A 23,978-nucleotide genomic window follows, 5' to 3' on the forward strand; every position below is an offset into this window, starting at 1 on the left:
AAATGCCACACTATACAGGTAGAGGTCATCAGGTGCGATGGAACCTGGAAGTCCATTGGCTATCAACCTCATCCTGCTCCAAGAGCATTTTCTGAGCATAAATTGGGCACTGTTAGCACCCTGAACACTGATCTCGATTGGCCGGAAAGAGCACTAAACACTGCTCTGCTGCACCACGGAACCAGCAAATAGAAAGTGCACTGGTGTGGACTGCACCTGCCGAACCTGGTAGCTGGCAAAAGGGAGGGACTCCAGCTCAAGGAGAAGCAGTTTCTGGAGCCCAGTCAAGGCCAAAAGACTCCCCAGAGTCAGTGAGCTGGCCTTCTGTTCACAGAACAGTGACCCAAACAGCTGGGACGCCTCCTGGGTCATGGTGGTACCACACAGTCTTCAATCCGCCGCCAAGCAACAACAGAGAACAGCACTCTATGCACATAGTTGCACCAGAGTTTGCTGTGCCCAGGAGTGTCATCGAGGTGCAACTGGGACCCTCAGATGACGAGTATTTGAACCAGGAAAGATTGGCCTGTGTCTCTGATACTGGGCGAGCAGTAGTCCAGGGGCAATGCACTTCTGCCAGCAACGAGAAGACTTCAAGGGACGTCAACCGTGTGACCAGGACCCCCTCAACCCTTTTCTGCACCGAAGAGTAGTTGCTGCAAGAACCACATCACATCCACGGCATCCTTTGAGCATCTTCTGTATCCTTTATCCCTTGCATAAGGACCACTTCCGTAGGAAAGCCCTGCAATGGATAAAAGTGCCTGGAACTGACCGAGAACTGTTTTCCCCAATGGAGATAACTGTCTGAGGACCTTGCTGGTCTGTCTGGCTAACTACTGAGGTTTGTCACCTAAAGTGACTCAGAGGCTACATTCCAAATAGCCCAAACGTTTGGGAAAACGTTTTCAAGTGTCAACTTTGTTGTACTTGCTAATGCTTTTTCACGATTGAGTGAAATAATCCGATTTACTATACCTTACAAATGCTATTTCTCTGAAACACTCCAGTGGATCTTTTTCATTGTAGTGTCTAAAAATACAGTGTACTTTTATATATTGGTGTATGACTTTTTTGGTATTGTGTTGATTTCTTCAATTGGTTTGGTGCAGTTTAAATCCTTTGCACGTGGTCCTTTGTGTAAGCACTGCTGCTCAGATCCACAGCTACACAAGTCTGAGCTACAGGTTTAACAAACCCACCCTAAGGGTCCAAAAGGGGTTGGGTAAGCATTATATAAGGTTGCACAACCACAGCACATAATGCACCCCAGTTCCTCAAAATAAGGCAATTAAAGCCCTTAATTATCTTACCTAACACTATTGTGATAAACTGTACAGCGATAACCTCAAAAGATTATTGCAATAAAACATCAGAAAATAGAGCAGACTTAGTTTTAGGGGTGTGGGGGGCTCCTTTTCCATAGTTAAGTTATGTGAAACTAATATTCTCAGAGAGGTCTGTACTTGGACGACTCTGCCCAACTGCTCTTTAACCTTTCGCATGCCTTGGACGAGGTGATCTCGTCCAAGGCACTGGTTCCCGGCACCCTACACCCTTTGTTGATGCCATTTTCAGGGAAAAAACCACAAGCCTTCTTCTGCAGCCACTTTTTCCCATTTTTTTTTAAAAAAAACGAATTTTTCACTGTATTTTGGCTAATTTCTTGGATTCCTTCAGGGGAACCCACAAAGTCTGGGTACTTCTAGAATCCCTAGGATGTTGGGAAAAAAGGACGCAAATTTGGCTTGGCTAGCTTATGTGGACAAAAAGGTATGAAGGCGTAAGCGCGAACTGCCCCAAATAGCAAAAAAAAGGCCTGGCAGCGAAGGGGTTAAATTACAAGTGCGGCATAGTGCTTACTCGAGTATCTGTCACATTATAGCCATGGAAGGCCACTTGTATTAAACCCATTAAAGTCTCAAAAATCACAAAACTCAGCCTATCATTCAGCGAGACAGAGCTTTATGTGATACACTAATTAGCATACTATTAAGATAACACGGACAGACTAAAAACTAGGCCATAGGACACAGGATGACTAGAAAGATGCAACCTGCTGCTCTCAGCCCAGTGTGCAAAATCTTTCAAGTGTGCAGATACCTACCCCTTCTGCTGTTGGTACCCCTGCATTTCCAGCATCGCCTTACGGGGCAACGTTCGCAGTAACTTCAGCACCTGCTGCTTCCACGAGAGCAATCTCTTCTTCTGGGTTTCTGTGAACGCCTGCCGAAATCAAATAAAATATTTAAAGACCTGGCAAATGTACTACAATACAAAGCAGTGTACAACACACAACATGATACAGGGCAATTAGTCTACGATTGTCATGAACATCTTCACTGAAAGGTTATACAGATTCGCCACACTTAAGAATTAGAAAGGAACATAGAAAATAGTTGATGCAGGACACGCAAGGGTGGTGGGGGCGACAGCATGTTTCCTTCATACAGCAGCTAAGTGTGCTGATTTATCAGTAGTATGCAAGTTGTGCAATTTTTGGTTAAAAGATATTAGATGCCTATGAGTGGGTGTTTTTTTTATTTTATTTTTTAAACTCTGATGATCAGTCTCTTCTCACATCTTCGCCCCTGTGACATCAGTCCTCTTCCTGCCGTTAAGGGTTAGGAAGCTATATTAGGAATATCAGAGTGCCACTAGTGATCTGCTAGGAGTCACAGACTGCTTTTGCCTGCTCATGCATTTAAAGATCCTTTCAGATGGTTCACAGGCTAGGACCAAACTCAGCCCTGTTGGTTGCAATACTATATGGCTGTGGTTTTGTCAATGAGCACCTGCACCAGCCTCTTTGCTGAACTGAAGGCATGCTTTATACACCCAGCAGTTGGCCCAGAGCTAGAGGACTGTTATGGAGCCCAGCCTCTGCCTGACACCAAGGAGCTCTAATCTCCAAGTTGGCCAACCCAGAGGTTGCACATCAGTAACCACTGTCAGCTCTGGGAGGGCAGGGAGAGGGGTCTGCATCTGACCAAACTGTGGTACAATAACCACCACTGTAGATCTCTCAGTCTCTTACAAAATCTGGGCGTGGTTGGAAAGGTTCCCTGGCCTACTGAGATATATTCCACTGCCGAGTCTGCATGCGCCATATGGGGTGCTTGACAAGCAGGTGGTTTGGGGGGGGGGGGGGGGTCATCAGTCCCAGCAGGCTCTGAGTCTATATCCCTGAGAAGCAAGAAAGAGGCTGAAAGATTAGTATCACATTCTGATCGTCCTGGGCTCTCCTTTCCGAAGGAAAGGCAGAAAACCAAAATGTTTCCAGAATCGCTCAGATGAAGGGGAGGATGTGACTATGGCACACTGACAGTGAACTCCAAAGATGACTGGAGGTTCAAGGTAGTCTGGAGGTGGTTGGTGACTGCGTGGGGAATGACCACCTTAACCAGCCAGCTGAGGTAGAGGAAGATTGGGACTCCTGACTTCCAAAGGTGTGCTGCGAACAATGCAACCACTTTTGTAAATACTTAAGGTGCGCTAGTGAAGCCAAAGTGGAAATCTCCTGCCCCACCACGAAGCAGCAGGTACTGCTGATGAACTTGCAGAACTGGTATTTGTAAACAGGCGCTCTGCAGGTTTAATGCCACCATCCAGTATCCGCAGTTGAGGGCAGACACGATCTGGACTAGCGTGAGAATGCTGAATTTTTCCTGCCGGAGGAAGGCATTGAGAAGGGGCAGGTCTTAAATAGGATGAAAGCTTCTAACTGTCTGGTCTGACACCAGGAAGTAGCAGGAATAACAATCTCAACCTACTTCAGCTGCAGGCACCCTTTCAATAGCCCATCATGCTAAAAGGGCTCGTACAGTCCTCGATCAGTTCTGGGGACGGTGGAAGGTGCAGCAAAGTCACAATGAATTGCAAGGTGAATACCTTTCTGATTATGTGAAGGTCCAACCTGTCCAGCATTATCGACTGCCAACAAGACTTGTTGGGTCCTACCTCGAACCAGGCAGCTGTGGTCCACTAAAGGCCTTCTAAAGAGGTATGGAAGATGGGTGTGCGGCAGGGGACAGAGTGGATCGCTGACCTTGGCTGCAGGTGTGGTGAGTGATGCAGCCTTGGCTGCCAGTATGGGGTACCTCTGCCAGAGCCACGAAAGGGTTGTAAGGGCTCATGCAGACAGAGAGGTATATATGCAAAGGGAACATGCAGTGGCCCTGCATGCTTTAACTGCTCCCGAGGAGAATGTATCTTGTGCTCAAACAGGCAAGTTCCATCAAAGGGTATGTCCATGAGGGATGACTGGACACAGCCTGAAAACCAAGTTGATGGTAAATGTATATGCTGCTACCAATGTCTAACCCACAAATTGGTGGTGGCCAACCAACAACAAATTGTGAACTTGGCTGCATCACAACTGTCCTGTATGGCTTGGGTTAGTCCAGGTCACAGATCTTCTGGGACACTTGGGAGGACTTGAACCACCAATTAGTTAAGATCATGGGAATAGCAGACCAGCAGGCATCTAGCATTCAAGGACCTAAGGACTAAATTAGTGGAAGAAAATACCCTCTTCCCCTAAAGTTTCTAAACATTTGGACTCCCTATCATGGGGAGTGGTCGAAAGGTATTCAGGTTTGTCCGACGGGCAGATGCCTGCACTACCAATAGCTCAAGGAATTGGTGGTGAGACAAATGTGGGTGTCACACTGGGCAGGGCAGTGGAGTCAGTTTGGCGATTGAATGGAGGCCACAGCAAAGATTGACCTATCCCCCTAAGAGTATCTAGTAAGTGCCTCACTGAAGGGGAGGAGGGAGCTCATATGTTTGTTCCGGTTAAAGTTCTTCCATCAAGACATTGGTTTTTATCTCTAATGTAGACAATTGGAGGTTAAGCACTTCAGTAGCCCTCCACATGACTACTGCCTAAGAGGCACTCTCCTCAGTGGCAGGGCCTAAGGGTGAGAGAAGATCTGCAGTCAGGGTTAGTGTCAAGGCCCCTGACTTCTTGAATGTCATCATACCAATTGTCTTTGTGGTATTGTTACCCTATCTAATCACCAACATCACAAGCATCATTCGAATCCATACTGAATAGGAAATGCACTGTATGATGCCTTTCTTGTGGAGGAGGCTAGTCAAGAGGAAGATCACATTTAGATGGCAATCAAGTGTGGTCGAGGTGGATTTGAGGATAGGGGCAACTGTCACTGAGGGCGAACCTGCCAGTGGTATCCCCAGTAGAGAGCCTCTCAGCTCCTTGGGGCCTGAAAGCACACCAGAGGGAGCTGGCAAGGAGCAGTAGATTTGCAGCATGGCCTTGCAGAACACAGATTTCCTCAGTGCCACAGATGGCACTGAAACTTTACTTGTACAGGAACAAGTTGTGGAATGGGCTCTAAAGTTGACTGACTTTGGGAGTGAGATTGAATTCTCAGGTGAATGTGAGCAGCTGGAAGGAGCAGAGTCCTGCTTCGATTCTCCTACCCCCCCCCCCGGATTTACCTGAAGATGCCCAACCCCAGGAATGACTCCTGTGACTTCCTGAACAGGAACAAAACCAGGACTAACAGGGGGTTTTACTATTGCGCTGGAAGAAATATTAAGTTCATACCTTATGTCTACAGTGCATAACATTGAACACAAAATTAGGGGTGGATGGAACTTGCAGAATTTGACTGTGGAATTCCTCAATTTGCATAAAAACTCAGCGACATTCCGCGGAGTTCCGCCAACCACTGGAAATTCACGTTGCACTGTGATTTAGCGTCAGAAGTATGATCCTCACTGACAAATCAGCACAAAAGACACTACGTTGTACGCAAGAGGACACAATTACTCGAGTTGATGTTGCTGCAGCTCAAGCACTTTTTTTTTTACTTGAGCAGCCGCCTTCTAACCGCAAACGGTCACTGGATGCACTCCTTGTGACTGATAATTCTGCTAGGGGAGGCTAAATCCCACCTGCACCAACATACCGTTTTGGAGCCATGTGAGAAAAAATTTGGACACACAGCAAATGGCAGAATTTTGCCAGAACTCTGTGCTACAAGCATAATGCAAAGTCAGCAAAATTCTGCCAGTTTCGCTAACAGAACGGAATATTTCATCCAGGCCTAACAAATACCCCTAAAACAAGGGGTCCAGGATTGTGGTTCAAATGACTAATCATAAGATAGCACATCTCACACAAAAGAACAAGTGTTCTTAATTCATGGGTTCCCACATCTGCATATTTGTAAATGAAAAAAAATCATGCCATGTCTTGGAAATTAATTTAATCCATCCTCAACTTCAGGAATCTCTATCCATTATCAAAATGTATATTCTAAAGACATTATTTAATTGGAATCTCTACCCCATATACTTAATATGATTAAATGCAACATCTGCTTCATGAAACATGCAGCACATGGCATGACTTCATTACGGAGGGTGCTCCCTGGGTTAGGTTTATTACATACTATGGAAATCAGGATTCAATCGCTTCTGTCCAAACACTTCACTTTCATACGTCATGTTCACAAACTGAGTAAATTAGTGGCCATAACTTGTAAGCAACATTTAAACTTTCAGATTGGTTAATTTATCGGGTCGCAAAGATCTCCAATTTGCAAAGAGTTAATGGGGTCATTTCAGAGTATATGGTTGTCAAGGCAGCTGTTTCTAGATAAGACCATTATGGGAGCTATTAAGTGAGGTGGATGAGGTTTGGTGGTCTGCTGCAAACATGGAGCAATGGCACTTAGCATAGGCATGAAGCATTGAGTAACAGACCCATTTGCACATGCACCAGAGAAAATCTCTGCAGGATTAATAAGTTTCACAACAAAACTATGTTAAAATATTTGTGCAGCAGAGAACACGTATACAGAAACTGTAATTCTAGTTAAACATTGTAAGGAAATGCCTCCTTGGCATGGTTACCCCCTGACTTTTTGCCTTTGCTGATGCTATGTTTTGATTTGAAAGTGTGCTGAGGCCTGCTAACCAGGCCCCAGCACCAGTGTTCTTTCCCTAACCTGTACTTTTGTTTACACAATTGGCACACCCTGGCATCCAGGTAAGTCCCTTGTAACTGGTACCCCTGGTACCAAGGGCCCTGATGCCAGGGAAGGTCTCTAAGGGCTGCAGCATATCTTATGCCACCCTGGGGACCCCTCACTCAGGACCGACACACTGCTTGCCAGCTTGTGTGTGCTGGTGAGGACAAAATGAGTAAGTCGACATGGCACTCCCCTCAGGGTGCCATGCCAACCTCACACTGCCTATGCAGTATAGATAAGTCACGCCTCTAGCAGGCCGTACAGCCCTAAGGCAGGGTGCACTATACCATAGGTGAGGGCACCAGTGCATGAGCACTGTGCCCCTACAGTGTCTAAACAAAACCTTAGACATTTTAAGTGCAGGGTAGCCATAAGAGTATATGGTCTGGGAGTCTGTCAAACACGGACTCCACAGCACCATAATGGCTACACTGAAAACTGGGAAGTTTGGTATCAAACTTCTCAGCACAATAAATGCACACTGATGCCAGTGTACATTTTATTGTAAAATACACCCCAGAGGGCACCTTAGAGGTGCCCCCTGAAACCTTAACCAACTACCCGTGTAGGCTGACTGGTTTTAGCAGCCTGCCACACTCGAGACATGTTGCTGGCCACATGGGGAGAGTGCCTTTGTCACTCTGTGGCTAGTAACAAAGCCTGCACTGGGTGGAGATGCTATCACCTCCCCCTGCAGGAGATGTAACACCTGGCGGTGAGCCTCAAAGGCTCACCCCCTTTGTTCCAGCACCACAGGGCACTCCAGCTAGTGAAGTTGCCCGCCCCCTCCAGCCACGGCCCCACTTTTGGCGGCAAGGCCGGAGGAAATAATGAGAATAACAAGGAGGAGTCACTGGCCAGTCAGGACAGCCCCTAAGGTGTCCTGAGCTGAGGTGACTAACTTTTAGAAATCCTCCATCTTGCAGATGGAGGATTCCCCCAATAGGGATAGGAATGTGACCCCCTCCCCTTGGGAGGAGGCACAAAGAGGGTGTACCCACCCTCAGGGCTAGTAGCCATTGGCTACTAACCCCCCAGACCTAAACACGCCCTTAAATTTAGTATTTAAGGGCTCCCCTGAACCTAGGAACTCAGATTCCTGCAACCTAAGAAGAAGAGGACTGCTGAGCTGAAAAACCCTGCAGAGAAGACGGAGACACCAACTGCCTTGGCCACAGCTCTACCGGCCTGTCTCCCCCCTTCGGAAGAAAACTGCTCCAGCGACGCTTTCCCCAGGACCAGCGACCTCTGAATCCTCAGAGGACTGCCCTGCTCTAAAAGGACCAAGAAACTCCCGAGAACAGCGGCCCTGTTCACCCAAGACTGCAACTTTGTTTCCAAAGGAGCAACTTAAAGACAACAGCGGTTCCCGCCAGAAGCGTGAGACTTGCAACCCTGCACCCGGCGATCCCGACTTGACTGGTGGAGAAACAACACTTCAAGGAGGACTCCCCGGCGACTCCGAGACTGAGTAACCAAAGTTGTCCCCCCTGAGCCCCCGCAGCGACGCCTGCAGAGGGAATCCTGAGGCTCCCCCTGACCACGACTGTCTGACTAAGATCCCGACACCTGGAAAAGACCCTGCTCCTAAAGCCCCCAGGACCTGAAGGATCAGGACTCCAGTGCAGGAGTGACCCCCAGGAGGCCCTCTCCCTTGCCCAGGTGGTGGCTACCCCGGGGAGCCCCCCCCCCCCCCCTTGCCTGCATCGCTGAAGAGACCCCTTGGTCTCCCATTGATTCCTATTACAAACCCGACGTGTGTTTGCACACTGCACCCAGCCGCCTCCGTGCTGCGGAGGGTGTACTTCCTGTGCTAACTTGTGTCCCCCCCGGTGCCCTACAAAACCCCCCTGGTCTGCCCTCCGAAGACGTGGGTACTTACCTGTTGGCAGACTGGAACCGGGGCACCCCCTTCTCCATTGAAGCCTATGCGTTTTGGGCACCACTTTGAACTCTGCACCTGACCGGCCCTGAGCTGCTGGTGTGTTAACTTTGGGTTTGCTCTGAACCCCCAACGGTGGGCTACCTTGGACCCAAACTTGAACCCCGTAGGTGGTTTACTTACCTACAAAAACTAACAAATACTTACCTCCCCCAGGAACTGTTGAAAATTGCACTGTCTAGTTTTAAAATAGCTATAAGTGTTTTATTTGAAAAGTATATATGCTATTGTGATTATTCAAAGTTCCTAAAGTACTTACCTGCAATACCTTTCATGCAAAGTATTACATGTAGAATTTGAACCTGTGGTTCTTAAAATAAACTAAGAAAAGATATTTTTCTATACAAAAACCTATTGGCCTGGAATTGTCTCTGGGTGTGTGTTCCTCATTTATTGCCTGTGTGTATGTACAACAAATGCTTAACACTACTCCTTTGATAAGCCTACTGCTCGACCACACTACCACAAAATAGAGCATTAGTATTATCTCTTTTTACCACTATCTTACCTCTAAGGGGAACCCTTGGACTCTGTGCATGCTATTCCTTACTTTGAAATAGTGCATACAGAGCCAACTTCCTACAAACATCCTACTGCCAACACAAAGTTATGAAGCATCTTCATTTAATTACATGAACGAAAATGTAGCTCTTCATGTTGATAAACTAATCTCTAATATTAAAATCTTTAATAACCGGTTACTTACCCCTCAGTAACACTTTCTGGTGGGTATTGTACCCAACAACAGATTCCTCACATTTTGAACTCCCCCAGGCATTACAACGGGTATTCCACTGTGGTGTCCCTTTGGCTGGAGATGGCCCAATCCCACAGCATTTCTTTTCTGAAAAAAGGTATCTCTTTCCTTCTGTTTTGATGTAATGCTTATAGGTAATGTTGCACATTCTGATCAGCACCCGTCGACAAGCTAAACTTAGGAGGAACAACTGGAGGCCTAGCCCTATGGCACATGGCACCAGAATGGTGATGTGGCACACCATCTCAGAGTCTTAACAGAGGGCTCTTGCTGCAGACTCCTGTATGTGGGATGCTCGGCCATTCACAGATGCATCAGTTGTCATTGCTATCCTGTCTGTAGAAGGCTGGAATAAGAGGCCCGCACTGAGGTTTGATGCAAACCTCCACAACAGCAATGCCTGCTTAAGTGCTGTTGTCACCTGTACTGTCATCCCAGGAGTGATTTCCCACCACTGATAGTGCAGTTGCTGCTGTGGGGGTCTCATCTTGAGTCTGCAAAAGGGTAGTCGCTCTATGCAGGTTGACATCAAGGCCGGAGGGTTTTCGTATAGTCTGACTGGAAAGGTTTGCTTAGAGCAAATGTTTGCCATTGCTTAGAGCTTCACCATCCTTTCTGTTGAAGGCAAGGCTTCCCTTAGCAGTGTGTCGAGGAATGCTCATAATAAGTCTTGATACTGGATCTATGAGAGATTACTTGCTGCTGTGCATCAGCCCTGATCTGTGGAAATAAGCTGATGCTGCAGTTAACTTTCTTCTTTTGATGGAGATTTGACAAGTCAGTTATCCAAGTAAGGGTGTCCCCTGTGACCCAATCCTTGCAGGCACGCAACCAGTGCCATGTGATTTGTGAAAATCTGGGAAGCAGATTTGAGTCCAAAAGGTAGCACCTTTAAACAGTAGGGCTAACCTGGCACTAAAAAACAGAGGTATTTCTTGCACTTTTGATGTATCTGTGGGGGGGAAAAACGTACATGGAAGGTTCAGGGAGGTAAGGTATTCTCTATTCTAAATAAACAGTAGGACTTCCTAGAGGATCACCACCCAAAAAGGACTGCTTTTTTAGGAGCTCTGAGGTCCATAATTGGTGTCCACTGTCCAGTTTTCTTTTTTAATTAAAAAGAACCTGAAGTAGACACTCAATCTCGCTGGGATTTTGGAACAGCCTCTTGTTCTTCCAGGGGAATGAGGACAATATTTTATTGTCGCTCCAGCAAATGTAAGGAAAATATTACTTACCCAGTAGGCATCTGTTCGTGGCTTGTAGCACTATAGATTTAAATGCTGTGCATACTCCCTGTCATTTAGTGTTGGGCCCAGAAGTGTGCAGGTTGTTTTTCTTCAAATAAGTCTTTCAAGTCACAAGGTGCTGAAAACTCCTTCTTGCTGTTAATGCGGGTGGACATCAACTCCATTGTTAGATTGTTATCTTTCACAGTGGACAAGGATACACTGTAAAAACAAAGTGACCTATAGAGAGATGTCCATGTAAATAGAGGAAACTAAAATAGAAAGAACACTGTAGGACAGTAGCACCTTTATAACAGTTACCATCCACTTTTTGCACGGTGTCAGTGTGTTTAGACTGTAGTACACTGGGATCCTGCTAACCAGGACCCCAGTGTCAGTGCTCTCTCCCCTAAATTTAGTTGTAAGGTAACATTTACACCCCACAATAGCCATATTGGTGCACCCTTTTAAGTCCCTATTATATGGTACTTAAATACCCAGGATATTGACACACCAGGGGTCCCCCATGGGCTGCAGCATGTATTGTGCCGCCCATGCAAACTGCGACTAAAGGCCTGCCATTGCAGCCTGTGTGAAATGGTGCATGCACCTTTCACTACAGATACAAAAGATTTCCCTTTTATCATGGTCACTGCACTCTGACCCTATAAGTCACCCCTAAGGTAGGCACTTTAGCCCAAGGGCAGGGTGCATGGTTCTAAGTATGAGAGTACCCTTTCATGAGCAGAGATGCCGCTACAAACCCCAGACTCCATTTACTGGGCTTTGTAAGTGCGAGGAAGCCATTTTAAGGTATGTAGTGGAAACTGGTCAACACGAGTGGTACAACTAGATAATGGCTTCACCAAACAGACATGTTTGGTGTCAAACATGTTGGAATCATGCAACTACACAGATCCCAATGCGAGTTGCATGATATCATGTGCTCTGTTGGGGTTCCCTGGGGATCTCACATGTCTGCCTATACAGCTGTGAAGGGACTGCATGCCAGCCCATGCTGCTGCTGCTGACCCCACACACTGCTCTGCCTTCCTGCTGCTGAGCTCAACTCAGGCTGGGGAAGGCAGAACAAAGGATTTCCTGTAGGACAGAGGTGTGACGTCCTCTTCTTTAGAACTAGGTATCTCCGGGCTGCAGTGGGGTGGTCTCCCATTGCCACCAGACTGTTTTGAAGGGTACATTTGGTGCACTCCTTGTATAAACAGGTTTGCACCGGCTGTGAAACCACACAAAGGACAGGGGAGTGACGACCCCCCCTTTCCAGCTCCCCCTCTAGGGAGGTGCACAGAGCTTTACCAGGTGGCCACTTGATTCTGCTACCTTGAAAGTAAGATGAGCAGAGGCCCCTGGGAGCATCTGACTGGTAGTCCAGCTGGGTGACTTCCCTGAACCCCTCGGATAGGTGGGTCAATTAACTAAGTGTACAACTCCTTTCTTGGGTTACATAAAGGCTCCCCTGTTGGTAGGAACCAAGATTTGTCTGCAAAAGCAAGACTGGAAGAGTCAAGACACTTCTGCGATCTGGACACCAGAACAACTGCTGTTCTTTGGTGGAACCGGAAGCAAGACTGAAACGAGTAGGAGGGCTCCTACTGCAACTATGTTTCCAAGTCCAGCAAAGACTTTCAACCCCATGGCCGTGCATCCTCCAGTCTCACTGGGACACTGCCTGCACTTAGGAAAGCAAGAAGGAATCTCCCTTGGATCTGCAGACACCTCAACAACTACTGGCTTGTAGATCCTGCTGTCCCACGGACTCTACATGGCTCTGCAACACAAGTGGTGGTCCTGTGGCTCTCCAGAGGTCTAACCTATCCTCCTTGCAACTGATAAGTTTGTGGTCCCTCACTGGAGCATTCTTGGCTGGACCCCCTGTGCACCGCATCTGCTTGTTGTTGCAAAGTCTTGTTGGCTCTTCAGCCCAGAGACCTCCAAGCTCCAAGAAGCCCCGCCCTTCAGCACCAAGAATGATGCCCTCTCTGCAACGTGTACATCCCTCTTTGCTGTGTTGCTGAGGCCGCCTTTTGACTCCCGTGCCTGCTGCCAGAGGGTCCTGCTGAGGGGCTTCAACGATTCCTGCTGGCTCTCCTGCTTGCTGAGGGCTGGCCCTGACCTATCTGCCAAGGGTGGGTTATTTGGACCTTGCTGGTCCCCACAAATCCGGAAACCTCAGTGCAACGCTTCTCTGCATTTGCCAAGGCTTGTTGGTGGTCCCGCAGACCCCTCTGCAATTTGATGACCAGCCTGGGACAGCTCGTGGACGACTCGTGGGATCATTCTGCACAACCTGGACTCCACAGCTGCACTTAGTCTACCATCCTTCAGGAAGCATCACAGAGGAGGGCGGGCATTGCCTACCTGCACTGCCTGGGCACCTATGGGTGGTCTGGACTGTCCCCTCACTTAAGTCCTCTTTCTCCGGAATCCACGACAGGGTTCCACCGACCTGGTTCACGGGTCATGACAGCAGCTAGACAACAGAGATCCCCACTGACTTCAGCTGGAGGTTCCGACACAAATTCACCCCTTTGCACCTGGGCTCACTGGTGTAGGTACTCCATTGTTCTGGTTATCCACTGATGGGGCCACTATCCAACCTCCCCTGCCCCAACGAGTTTCCTTGGGGTCCACTGGGAAAGGTCCTAAAAGGCGAAAACTCCAACCCTGACTTCTCCATGTTAGCCTATGGACACTGACCTGCGATTTCTAATCTGCACACAGACCCCTGGGGAAATCCTACCTACTTACCTTTGAGATTTTAGTACTTCCCCAGTCCTAAGGGTCCTTGGGTGGTAGCATGGGGGATGGGAATGATTTTCGTATTCCTTTTTTATAGCATATGCTTTGTACTCCTTCCCCACCTTAGATTTTGCTAGTGTATTTTTGTATGACTATATTTCCGGTTAGGAGATATACCAAAGTTAGTTCTAGAGTGTTATAATAAATACTGCATATTTTGTTTTAACACTGGTGTGGTTCTTTCCTGTGTGTACTTCACTGACCTGTGTGGTATTTGCAACTGCTTTACACTCTCCTGGATAAGCCTTAGCTGCTCTCCACAGGCAACCCTTATCAGAGCTCCGGTTATCAAGAGCCACCTACACTATTACTAAGGGTTGCCTGGACTCCGGCAGGTTGCCTCACCTACAGATGCACACCATATACTGAGCCAGCCTCCTACAATTAATTCAACAGCAGCAGGTGTTGGGGAGGAAGGTGGGCACATGTGAATCTACAGCACTACATGTAATAAACAGTTGTCTACGGGGTAAGAAAATTAGTTACTTACCTGTAACAACAGTTCTCCAGTATTGGTATCTTTCAGAGATTCACATGCTTGAATCATTCCCCATCATCGAAGTGGGAGTCCCACAGTACCATAAAATAGCAGCATACCTTGTCACCGTAGGCCTTGATGGCAATAGACCATCCATTTAACAACATATCCACATCTGTTTGTAAAAGGAACCAAGCTTGAACTATGACCAGTCAAGCAACATCACCCTCTAGAACACTCCCCAGAGAGACAGCTTCCCTCAGATTTTCAAGCACAAGTGAAGCATTTGACTATAAGTTATGAGGGCGGGTCACGTGTGAATCTATGAGAGATAGCAATACTGGATAACTGCAGTTACAGGGTATTTAACTCATTTTCTTATCTAGTGTTGGATCTTTCATAGATTCACATACTTGAATCAGAATACCAAGCAGTATTTCAGCATTGGGTCATGAAACAATACCATATTTGCAGATGGTGGAAATAATTTTATATAATAAAATGTATTATATATATATATATATATATATATATATATATATATATATATATATATATATATATAGCATGTGTAGCTGTAGATACACATGCTAGGCATAGACTAAAAAGCAGTCCTTCTCCCAAAACAGCGGTGGCTAGCCCGTAGGATCTGTAGTTTGAAGGAAAATGTCAAGATTCACATGTTGTGCATAGTCCGCCGTCTGGTGTTGGGTCGGAGTGTTACAAGTTGTTTTTCTTCGAAGAAGTCTTTTCGAGTCCCGAGACCGAGGGACTCCTCCTCCTTTGTTCCATTGCGCATGGGCGTCGACTCCATGTTAGATTGTTTTCCCCGCAGAGGGTGAGGTAGGAGTTGTGTATGTTAGTAATAGTGCCCATGCAATGGAATGAATAAGTATGTACCAACTAAGGTTTAAGTAATATATTTACAAATGTACAAATGTTGAAGATAACTTCCAAACGGCTACAGGCTCCCGGGGAGGCGGGTGGGCACATGTGAATCTGCAGCGACTAATGCCACGAACAGATGTACACTGGGTAAGTGACATTTTCCGTTTGGTGGCATGTGTAGCTGCAGATACACATGCTGTGCATAGACTAGTAAGCAGTTATCGCCCCAAAAGCGGTGGCTCAGCCTGTAGGAGTGGAAGTAGTCTGAAATAAAGTTCTTAGTACGGCTTGACCTACTGTGGCTTGTTGTGCGGATTGCACGTCTACACAGTAGTGCTTAGTAAATGTGTGAGGCGTAGACCATGTGGCTGCCTTACATATCTCGTTCATTGGAATGTTTCCTAGGAAGGCCATGGTAGCGCCTTTCTTTCTGGTTGAATGTGCCCTTGGTGTAATGGGCAGTTCTCTCTTTGCTTTAAGGTAGCAGGTTTGGATGCACTTAACTATCCATCTGGCTATACCCTGTTTTGATATTGGGTTTCCTGTATGAGGTTTTTGAAATGCAATAAACAGTTGTTTTGTTTTCCTAATTTCTTTTGTTCTGTCAATGTAGTACATTAGTGCTCTTCTGATGTCTAATGTATGTAGTGCCCTTTCAGCTACTGAGTCTGGCTGTGGGAAGAACACTGGTAGTTCTACCGTTTGATTTAAGTGGAACGGTGAAATAACTTTTGGTAAAAATTTTGGATTGGTTCTTAGGACCACCTTATTTTTGTGTATTTGAATAAAAGGTTCTTGTATAGTAAACGCCTGAATTTCACTTACTCTTCTTAGAGATGTGATGGCAATGAGAAATGCAACCTTCCACGTTAAGAATTGCGTTTCGCAAGAGTGCATGGGTTCAAAAGGTGGGCCCATGAGTCTTGTTAAGACGATGTTGAGGTTCCATGAAGGAACAGGTGGTGTTCTTGGTGGTATAATTCTTTTCAGGCCTTCCATAAACGCTTTAATGACAGGTATCCTAAATAGTGAAGTTGAATGGGTAATTTGCAGGTATGCAGATATTGCTGCGAGGTGTATCTTTATGGAAGAGAAGGCTAGATTTGATTTTTGTAAATGTAGCAAGTATCCCACTATATCCTTAGGAGATGCATGTAATGGTTTAACTTGATTATTATGGCAGTAGCAAACAAATCTTTTCCATTTGCTTGCATAGCAGTGTCTAGTGGATGGTCTTCTAGCTTGTTTTATGACTTCCATACATTCTTGGGTGAGGTTTAAATGTCCGAATTCTAGGATCTCAGGAGCCAGATTGCTAGATTCAGCGATGCTGGGTTTGGATGCCTGATCTGTTGTTTGTGTTGTGTTAACAGATCTGGTCTGTTGGGCAACCTGACATGGGGTACTACTGACAGGTCTAGTAGTGTTGTGTACCAAGGTTGTCTTGCCCATGTTGGTGCTATTAGTATGAGTTTGAGTTTGTTTTGACTCAATTTGTTTACTAGATATGGAAGGAGAGGGAGAGGGGGAAAAGCGTACGCAAATATCCCTGACCAGTTCATCCATAGAGCATTGCCTTGAGACTGCCTGTGTGGGTACCTGGATGCGAAGTTTTGGCATTTTGCGTTCTCCTTTGTTGCAAATAGGTTGTAGGAAGTTGGCTCTGTATGCACTATTTCAAAGTAAGGAATAGTATGCACAGAGTCCAAGGGTTCCCCTTAGAGGTAAGATAGTGGCAAAAAGAGATAATACTAATGCTCTATTTTGTGGTAGTGTGGTCGAGCAGTAGGCTTATCCAAGGAGTAGTGTTAAGCATTTGTTGTACATACACATAGACAATAAATGAGGTACACACACTCAGAGACAAATCCAGCCAATAGGTTTTGTTATAGAAAAATATATTTTCTTAGTTTATTTTAAGAACCACAGGTTCAAATTTAACATGTAATATCTTGTTTGAAAGGTATTGCAGGTAAGTACATTAGGAACTTTGAATCATTTCAATTGCATGTATACTTTTCAAGTTATTCACAAATAGCTATTTCAAAAGTGGACACAGTGCAATTTTCACAGTTCCTGGGGGAGGTAAGTTTTTGTTAGTTTTACCAGGTAAGTAAGACACTTACAGGGTTCAGTTCTTGGTCCAAGGTAGCCCACCGTTGGGGGTTCAGAGCAACCCCAAAGTTACCACACCAGCAGCTCAGGGCCGGTCAGGTGTAGAGTTCAAAGTGGTGCCCAAAACGCATAGGCTTCAATGGAGAGAAGGGGGTGCCCCGGTTCCGGTCTGCTTGCAGGTAAGTACCCGCGTCTTTGGAGGGCAGACCAGGGGGGTTTTGTAGGGCACCGGGGGGGACACAAGCCCACACAGAAATTTCACCCTCAGCGGCGCGGGGGCGGCCGGGTGCAGTGTTAGAACAAGCGTCGGGTTCGCAATGTAAGTCAATGAGAGATCAAGGGATCTCTTCAGCGCTGCAGGCAGGCAAGGGGGGGCTTCCTCGGGGAAACCTCCACTTGGGCAAGGGAGAGGGACTCCTGGGGGTCACTTCTGCAGTGAAAGTCCGGTCCTTCAGGTCCTGGGGGCTGCGGGTGCAGGGTCTTTTCCAGGCGTCGGGACTTAGGTTTCAGAGAGTCGCGGTCAGGGGAAGCCTCGGGATTCCCTCTGCAGGCGGCGCTGTGGGGGCTCAGGGGGGACAGGTTTTGGTACTCACAGTCGTAGAGTAGTCCGGGGGTCCTCCCTGAGGTGTTGGTTCTCCACCAGCCGAGTCGGGGTCGCCGGGTGCAGTGTTGCAAGTCTCACGCTTCTTGCGGGGAGATTGCGGGATTCTTTAAAGCTGCTTCTTGAAACAAAGTTGCAGTCTTTTTGGAGCAGGTCCGCTGTCCTCAGGAGTTTCTTGTCGTCGTCGAAGCAGGGCAGTCCTCAGAGGATTCAGAGGTCGCTGGTCCCTTTGGAAGGCGTCGCTGGAGCAGAGTTCTTTGGAAGGCAGGAGACAGGCCGGTGAGTTTCTGGAGCCAAGGCAGTTGTTGTCTTCTGGTCTTCCTCTGCAGGGGTTGTCAGCTAGGCAGTCCTTCTTCTTGTTGCAGGAATCTAATTTCTAGGTTCAGGGAGAGCCCTTAAATACTAAATTTAAGGGCGTGTTTAGGTCTGGGGGGTTAGTAGCCAATGGCTACTAGCCCTGAGGGTGGGTACACCCTCTTTGTGCCTCCTCACAAGGGGAGGGGGTCACATCCCTAATCCTATTGGGGGAATCCTCCATCTGCAAGATGGAGGATTTCTAAAAGTTGGAGTCACCTCAGCTCAGGACACCTTAGGGGCTGTCCTGACTGGCCAGTGACTCCTCCTTGTTTTTCTCATTATCTCTCCTGGACTTGCCGCCAAAAGTGGGGGCTGGGTCCAGGAGGCGGGCATCTCCACTAGCTGGAGTGCCCTGGGGCATTGTAACACGAAGCTTGAGCCTTTGAAGCTCACTGCTAGGTGTTACAGTTCCTGCAGGGGGGAGGTGTGAAGCACCTCCACCCAGGGCAGGCTTTGTTTTTGTCCTCAGAGAGCACAAAGGCTCTCACCGCATGAGGTCAGACACTCGTCTCTCAGCAGCAGGCTGGCACAGACCAGTCAGTCCTGCACTGAACAATTGGGTAAAATACAGGGGGTATCTCTAAGATGCCCTCTGTGTGCATTTTTTAATAAATCCAACACTGGCATCAGTGTGGGTTTATTATTCTGAGAAGTTTGATACTAAACTTCCCAGTATTCAGTGTAGCCATTATGGAGCTGTGGAGTTCGTTTTTGACAGACTCCCAGCCCATATACTCTTATGGCTACCCTGCACTTACAATGTCTAAGGTTTTGCTTAGACACTGTAGGGGCATAGTGCTCATGCACATATGCCCTCACCTGTGGTATAGTGCACCCTGCCTTAGGGCTGTAAGGCCTACTAGAGGGGTGACTTACCTATGCCACAGGCCGTGGGAGGTTGGCATGGCACCCTGAGGGGAGTGCCATGTCGACTTAGTCATTTTCTCCCCATCAGCACACACAAGCTGGCAAGCAGTGTGTCTGTGCTGAGTGAGGGGTCCCTAGGGTGGCATAAGACATGCTGCAGCCCTTAGAGACCTTCCCTGGCATCAGGGCCCTTGGTACCAGGGGTACCAGTTACAAGGGACTTACCTAGGTGCCAGGGTTGTGCCAATTGTGGAAACAATGGTACATTTTAGGTGAAAGAACACTGGTGCTGGGGCCTGGTTAGCAGGGTCCCAGCACACTTCTCAGTCAAGTCAGCATCAGTATCAGGCAAAAAGTGGGGGGTAACTGCAACAGGGAGCCATTTCTTTACACAGGTCTATTTGAGGTGTCCCCCCAATTTTTAAATAAGTGTTTAGAATTTGGGGGTGAATCTCCCATTCGTGGACCTGTTGGTGATCTCGAGAGAGATTGTCTGCTAGTTGATTTTGGATCCCTGGAATAAATTGTGCTATTAGGCGAATGTGGTTGTGAATTGCCCATTGCCATATCTTTTGTGCCAGGAGGCACAGCTGTGTCAAGTGTGTTCCCCCCTGTTTGTTTAGATAATACATTGTTGTCATGTTGTCTGTTTTGACAAGAATGTATTTGTGGGTTATGATGGGTTGAAATGCTTTCAACGCTAGGAATACTGCTAACAATTCGAGGTGATTTATATGCAGCTTTGTTTGATGTACGTCCCATTGTCCTTGGATGCTGTGTTGATTGAGGTGTGCTCCCCACCCTGTCATGGAAGCATCTGTTGTTATCACGTATTGTGGCACTGGGTCTTGGAAAGGCCGCCCTTTGTTTAAATTTATACTGTTCCACCATAGAAGCGAGATGTATGTTTGGCGGTCTATCAACACCAGATCTAGAAGGTGACCCTGTGCATGTGACCACTGTGATGCTAGGCACTGTTGTAAGGGCCTCATGTGCAGTCTTGCGTTTGGGACAATGGCTATGCATGAGGACATCATGCCTAGGAGTTTTAATACCGTCTTTGCCTGTATCTTTTGTGTTGGATACATGGCTTGTATAACCTTGTGAAAATTTTGAACCCTTTGTGGACTTGGAGTGGCTATTCCCTTTGTTGTGTTGATTGTCGCTCCTAAGTATTGCTGTGTTTTGCACGGCAGAATGTGAGATTTTGTATAGTTGATGGAGAAACCGAGTTTGTAGAGGGTTTGTATGACATAATCTGTGTGGTGTGAACACTTTGTGAGGGAGTTGGTCTTGATTAGCCAATCGTCTAGGTACGGGAATACGTGTATATGCTGCCTTCTGATGTGTGCAGCTACTACTGCTAGGCATTTTGTAAATACTCTTGGTGCGGTTGTGATACCGAACGGCAACACTTTGAATTGGTAATGTATTCCTTTGAATACGAACCTTCGGTATTTCCTGTGCGAGGGATGTATCGGTATGTGGAAATACGCGTCCTTTAGATCTAAGGTTGTCATGTAGTCTTGTTGCTTTAGCAGTGGTAACACGTCTTGTAGCGTGACCATGTGAAAGTGGTCTGATTTGATGTAGGTGTTTAGTGTTCTGAGATCTAGGATTGGTCTCAGTGTTTTGTCCTTTTTTGGTATTAGAAAGTACAGTGAGTAAACTCCCGTGTTTTTTTGTGTACATGGTACCAATTCTATTGCGTCCTTTTGCAGTAATGCTTGAACTTCTAGTTCTAGAAGGTCTAGATGTTGTTTTGACATATTCTGTGTTTTTGGTGGGACATCTGGAGGGAGTTGGAGAAATTCTATGCAATAACCATGTCGGATAATTGCTAAGACCCAAGTGTCTGTTGTTATCTCCTCCCAAGATTTGTAAAACTGACTTAGTCTTCCCCCCACTGGTGTTGTGTGAAGGGGTTGAGTGACTTGTGAGTCACCGTTTGGTTGGAGGGGTTTTTGGACTTTGAAATTTTCCCCGGTTTCTAGGGAATTGTCCTCCTCTGTACTGGCCCCGAAAGCCTCCCCTTTGGTACTGTCCCTGGTATGTAGACAGTGTTGATTGTGAGGTGCTGGCTTGTGTGGCTGGACCCCGAAACCCCCCTCTGAAGGTTGTTTTGCGGAAGGTGCCGAAAGTGCCTCTGCCCTGCGGGGAATAGAGTGCGCCCATGGCCTTGGCTGTGTCCGTGTCCTTTTTCAATTTCTCAATTGCCGTGTCGACTTCGGGTCCAAACAATTGTTGTTCATTGAACGGCATATTGAGCTCCGCTTGCTGTATTTCCGGTTTAAAGCCAGATGTGCGCAACCATGCGTGCCTTCTTATGGTTACTGCGGTATTTATTGTTCTTGCCGCTGTGTCCGCTGCGTCCATAGAGGAGCGTATTTGGTTATTGGAGATGTTTTGTCCCTCCTCAACCACTTGTTTTGCCCGTTTTTGAAATTCTTTGGGTAGATGCTCGATGAGATGCTGCATCTCGTCCCAATGGGCTCTATCATATCGCGCTAGGAGCGCCTGAGAGTTCGCGATGTGCCACTGGTTTGCAGCTTGTACTGCGACCCTTTTCCCAGCTGCGTCGAACTTGCGGCTCTCTTTATCTGGAGGTGGTGCATCGCCTGATGTGTGCGAGTTGGCTCTCTTGCGAGCTGCCCCTACCACGACTGAATCTGGTGGTAGTTGTGAGGTGATAAAAGCAGGGTCCGTGGGCGGTGCTTTATATTTTTTCTCCACCCTTGGAGTAATCGCTCTACTTTTGACAGGTTCTTTGAAGATCTGCTTTGCGTGCCTTAGCATTCCTGGAAGCATAGGTAGGCTTTGGTAGGAGCTATGGGTGGAGGAGAGGGTGTTGAAAAGGAAGTCATCCTCGATAGGTTCTGCATGTAACGACATGTTATGGAATTCTGCTGCCCTAGCTACCACCTGTGCATACGCTGTGCTGTCCTCAGGTGGTGAGGGCTTGGTAGGGTACGACTCAGGACTATTGTCTGATACTGGGGCGTCGTATAGGTCCCAAGCGTCCTGGTCGTCTTGGCTCATGGTGGTATGAGCCGGTGAATGTGACGGAGTCTGTGCCGGTGATGTGTGAGTTACAGGTGGAGGAGAGGGTGGCGGAGTTACCTTCTTCACCATTTTTTGTGGTGTTTGTTCTTGTGTTTGGAACTCGAGTCTCCTTTTTCTCCTGATTGGGGGAAGAGTGCTGATCTTCCCTGTCCCACTTTGTATGAAGATCCGCTTTTGTGTGTGGACTACATCAGTGGTCTGTAACTCTTCTTCAAATCTGTGTTTGCGCATTTGAGAGGACAGTGATTGTTCCTCTGTATATGAGCTGGCAGTTGGTTCGGTTGCTGGTCGTTTTGGCACCGAAACTCTGTGTCTGCTTGTTTTCGGCTCCGAGGAGAATTTTTTCTTTTTCGGCGTCGAGCTTTCTCAGCGTCGATCTTCCTCGGTGCCGCTGTCTCTGCGTCGAGCAGCTTCGGTTCCGCTGTCTCGGCGTCGATCTTTTTCGGCAGCACTTTCTCGGTCCAGAGATTGCTGCGTGCCTGTGTCTCGACCCGAGTCGGACGATCTCGGCACCAGTTCGGCCTTTTTCGGTGCCGATGGACGGTCACCTACTTTATGGGTTGAGCCATGGCCTGTTGGCAGTGGCGTCCCCTGGGCCTTGTCTGTTTTCTTGTGTGGTGCTTGCTTCGACTTCTTACTCACAGTTTCTTCGCCGTCAAATTCCTCCGAGTCCGATTCATGGATGGAGAAGGCTTCCTCTTCTTCTCCTTGTCCCTCGAACTCTCGGTGTCCTGTCGGCGTGGACGCCATCTGCAATCTTCTGGCTCGTCGGCCACGGAGCGTTTTTCGGGACTGAAACGCACGACAGGCCTCACACGTTTCTTCCTTGTGCTCGGGCGACAGGCACAAGTTACAGACCAAATGTTGGTCTGTATATGGATATTTATTGTGGCATTTAGGACAGAATCGGAACGGGGTCCGTTCCATCAGTGTCGATGTTACACGCGGTCGGGCCGACCAGGCCCCGACGGGGGATCGAAATTACCCCGAAGGGCTACCGGAGCTCTTCACGATTCGGTGTCGATTCTATTCTTACCCGATACCGAGCGAAACAATACCGATGTAGTTTTCCGAAGTTAAGACTATCTTTCCGTCCCGAAACCCGGAGCGAAAAGGAACACGTCCGAACCCGATGGCAGAAAAAAAACAATCTAACATGGAGTCGACGCCCATGCGCAATGTAACAAAGGAGGAGGAGTCCCTCGGTCTCAGGACTCGAAAAGACTTCTTCGAACAAAAACAACTTGTAACACTCCGACCCAACACCAGACGGCAGACTATGCACAACATGTGTATCTGCAGCTACACATGCCACCGAACATAAAGTTTTGAGTACAGCTTGACCAACACTGGCCTGTTGCTTTGAAACGACATCCAGACAGTAATATTTTGTAAATGTGTGTGGACTGGACCATGTGGCAGCTTTGCATATGTCTGCCATTGGTATGTTCCCTAGAAAAGCCATGGAAGACCTTTTTTCTTAGTGGATTGTGCTTTTGGGGTTATAAAAAATTTGTTTTTGCTTTAATGTAACATGTTTGGATGCATCTTACAATCCATCTAGCTAATCCTTGTTTACAGATAGGATTTCCTTTTTGTGACTGTTAAAAAGCTACAAAAAGCTGTTTAGGATTGCCAAACTCTTTTGCTCAATCAACACAGTACATTAGAGCTCTTTTAAAGCCAAGAGTATGAAGATCTCTTTCAGCAGTTGAGTCTGGTTGTGGGAAAAAGACGGTCAATTTCACTGTTTGGTTAATGTGAAAAAGAGAAACTACTTTTGGCAACAATTTTGGATTTGTCCCAAGTACTACTTCATGATTGTGTACTTGGAAAAATGGTTCCACCAGACTG

General features: G+C 47.2%; 1 protein-coding gene across 4 annotated transcripts in view; it reads right to left on the reverse strand.

Annotated features, from left to right (window-relative positions):
- The window catches only part of SAMD4B (sterile alpha motif domain containing 4B), an 870,829-nt gene that overhangs the window by 452,468 nt on the left and 394,383 nt on the right, over nt 1-23,978 (reverse strand). For all 4 annotated transcript variants that reach the window (XM_069206928.1, XM_069206927.1, XM_069206926.1 and 1 more), the window contains exon 9: nt 2,108-2,226. In XM_069206928.1, the coding sequence (XP_069063029.1) occupies nt 2,108-2,226 (119 nt within the window). The remainder of the gene's footprint in view (nt 1-2,107; nt 2,227-23,978) is intronic.

This window comes from Pleurodeles waltl, chromosome 9 (assembly GCF_031143425.1).
Source record: "Pleurodeles waltl isolate 20211129_DDA chromosome 9, aPleWal1.hap1.20221129, whole genome shotgun sequence".
Classification (NCBI taxonomy): Eukaryota; Metazoa; Chordata; class Amphibia; order Caudata; family Salamandridae; genus Pleurodeles; species Pleurodeles waltl.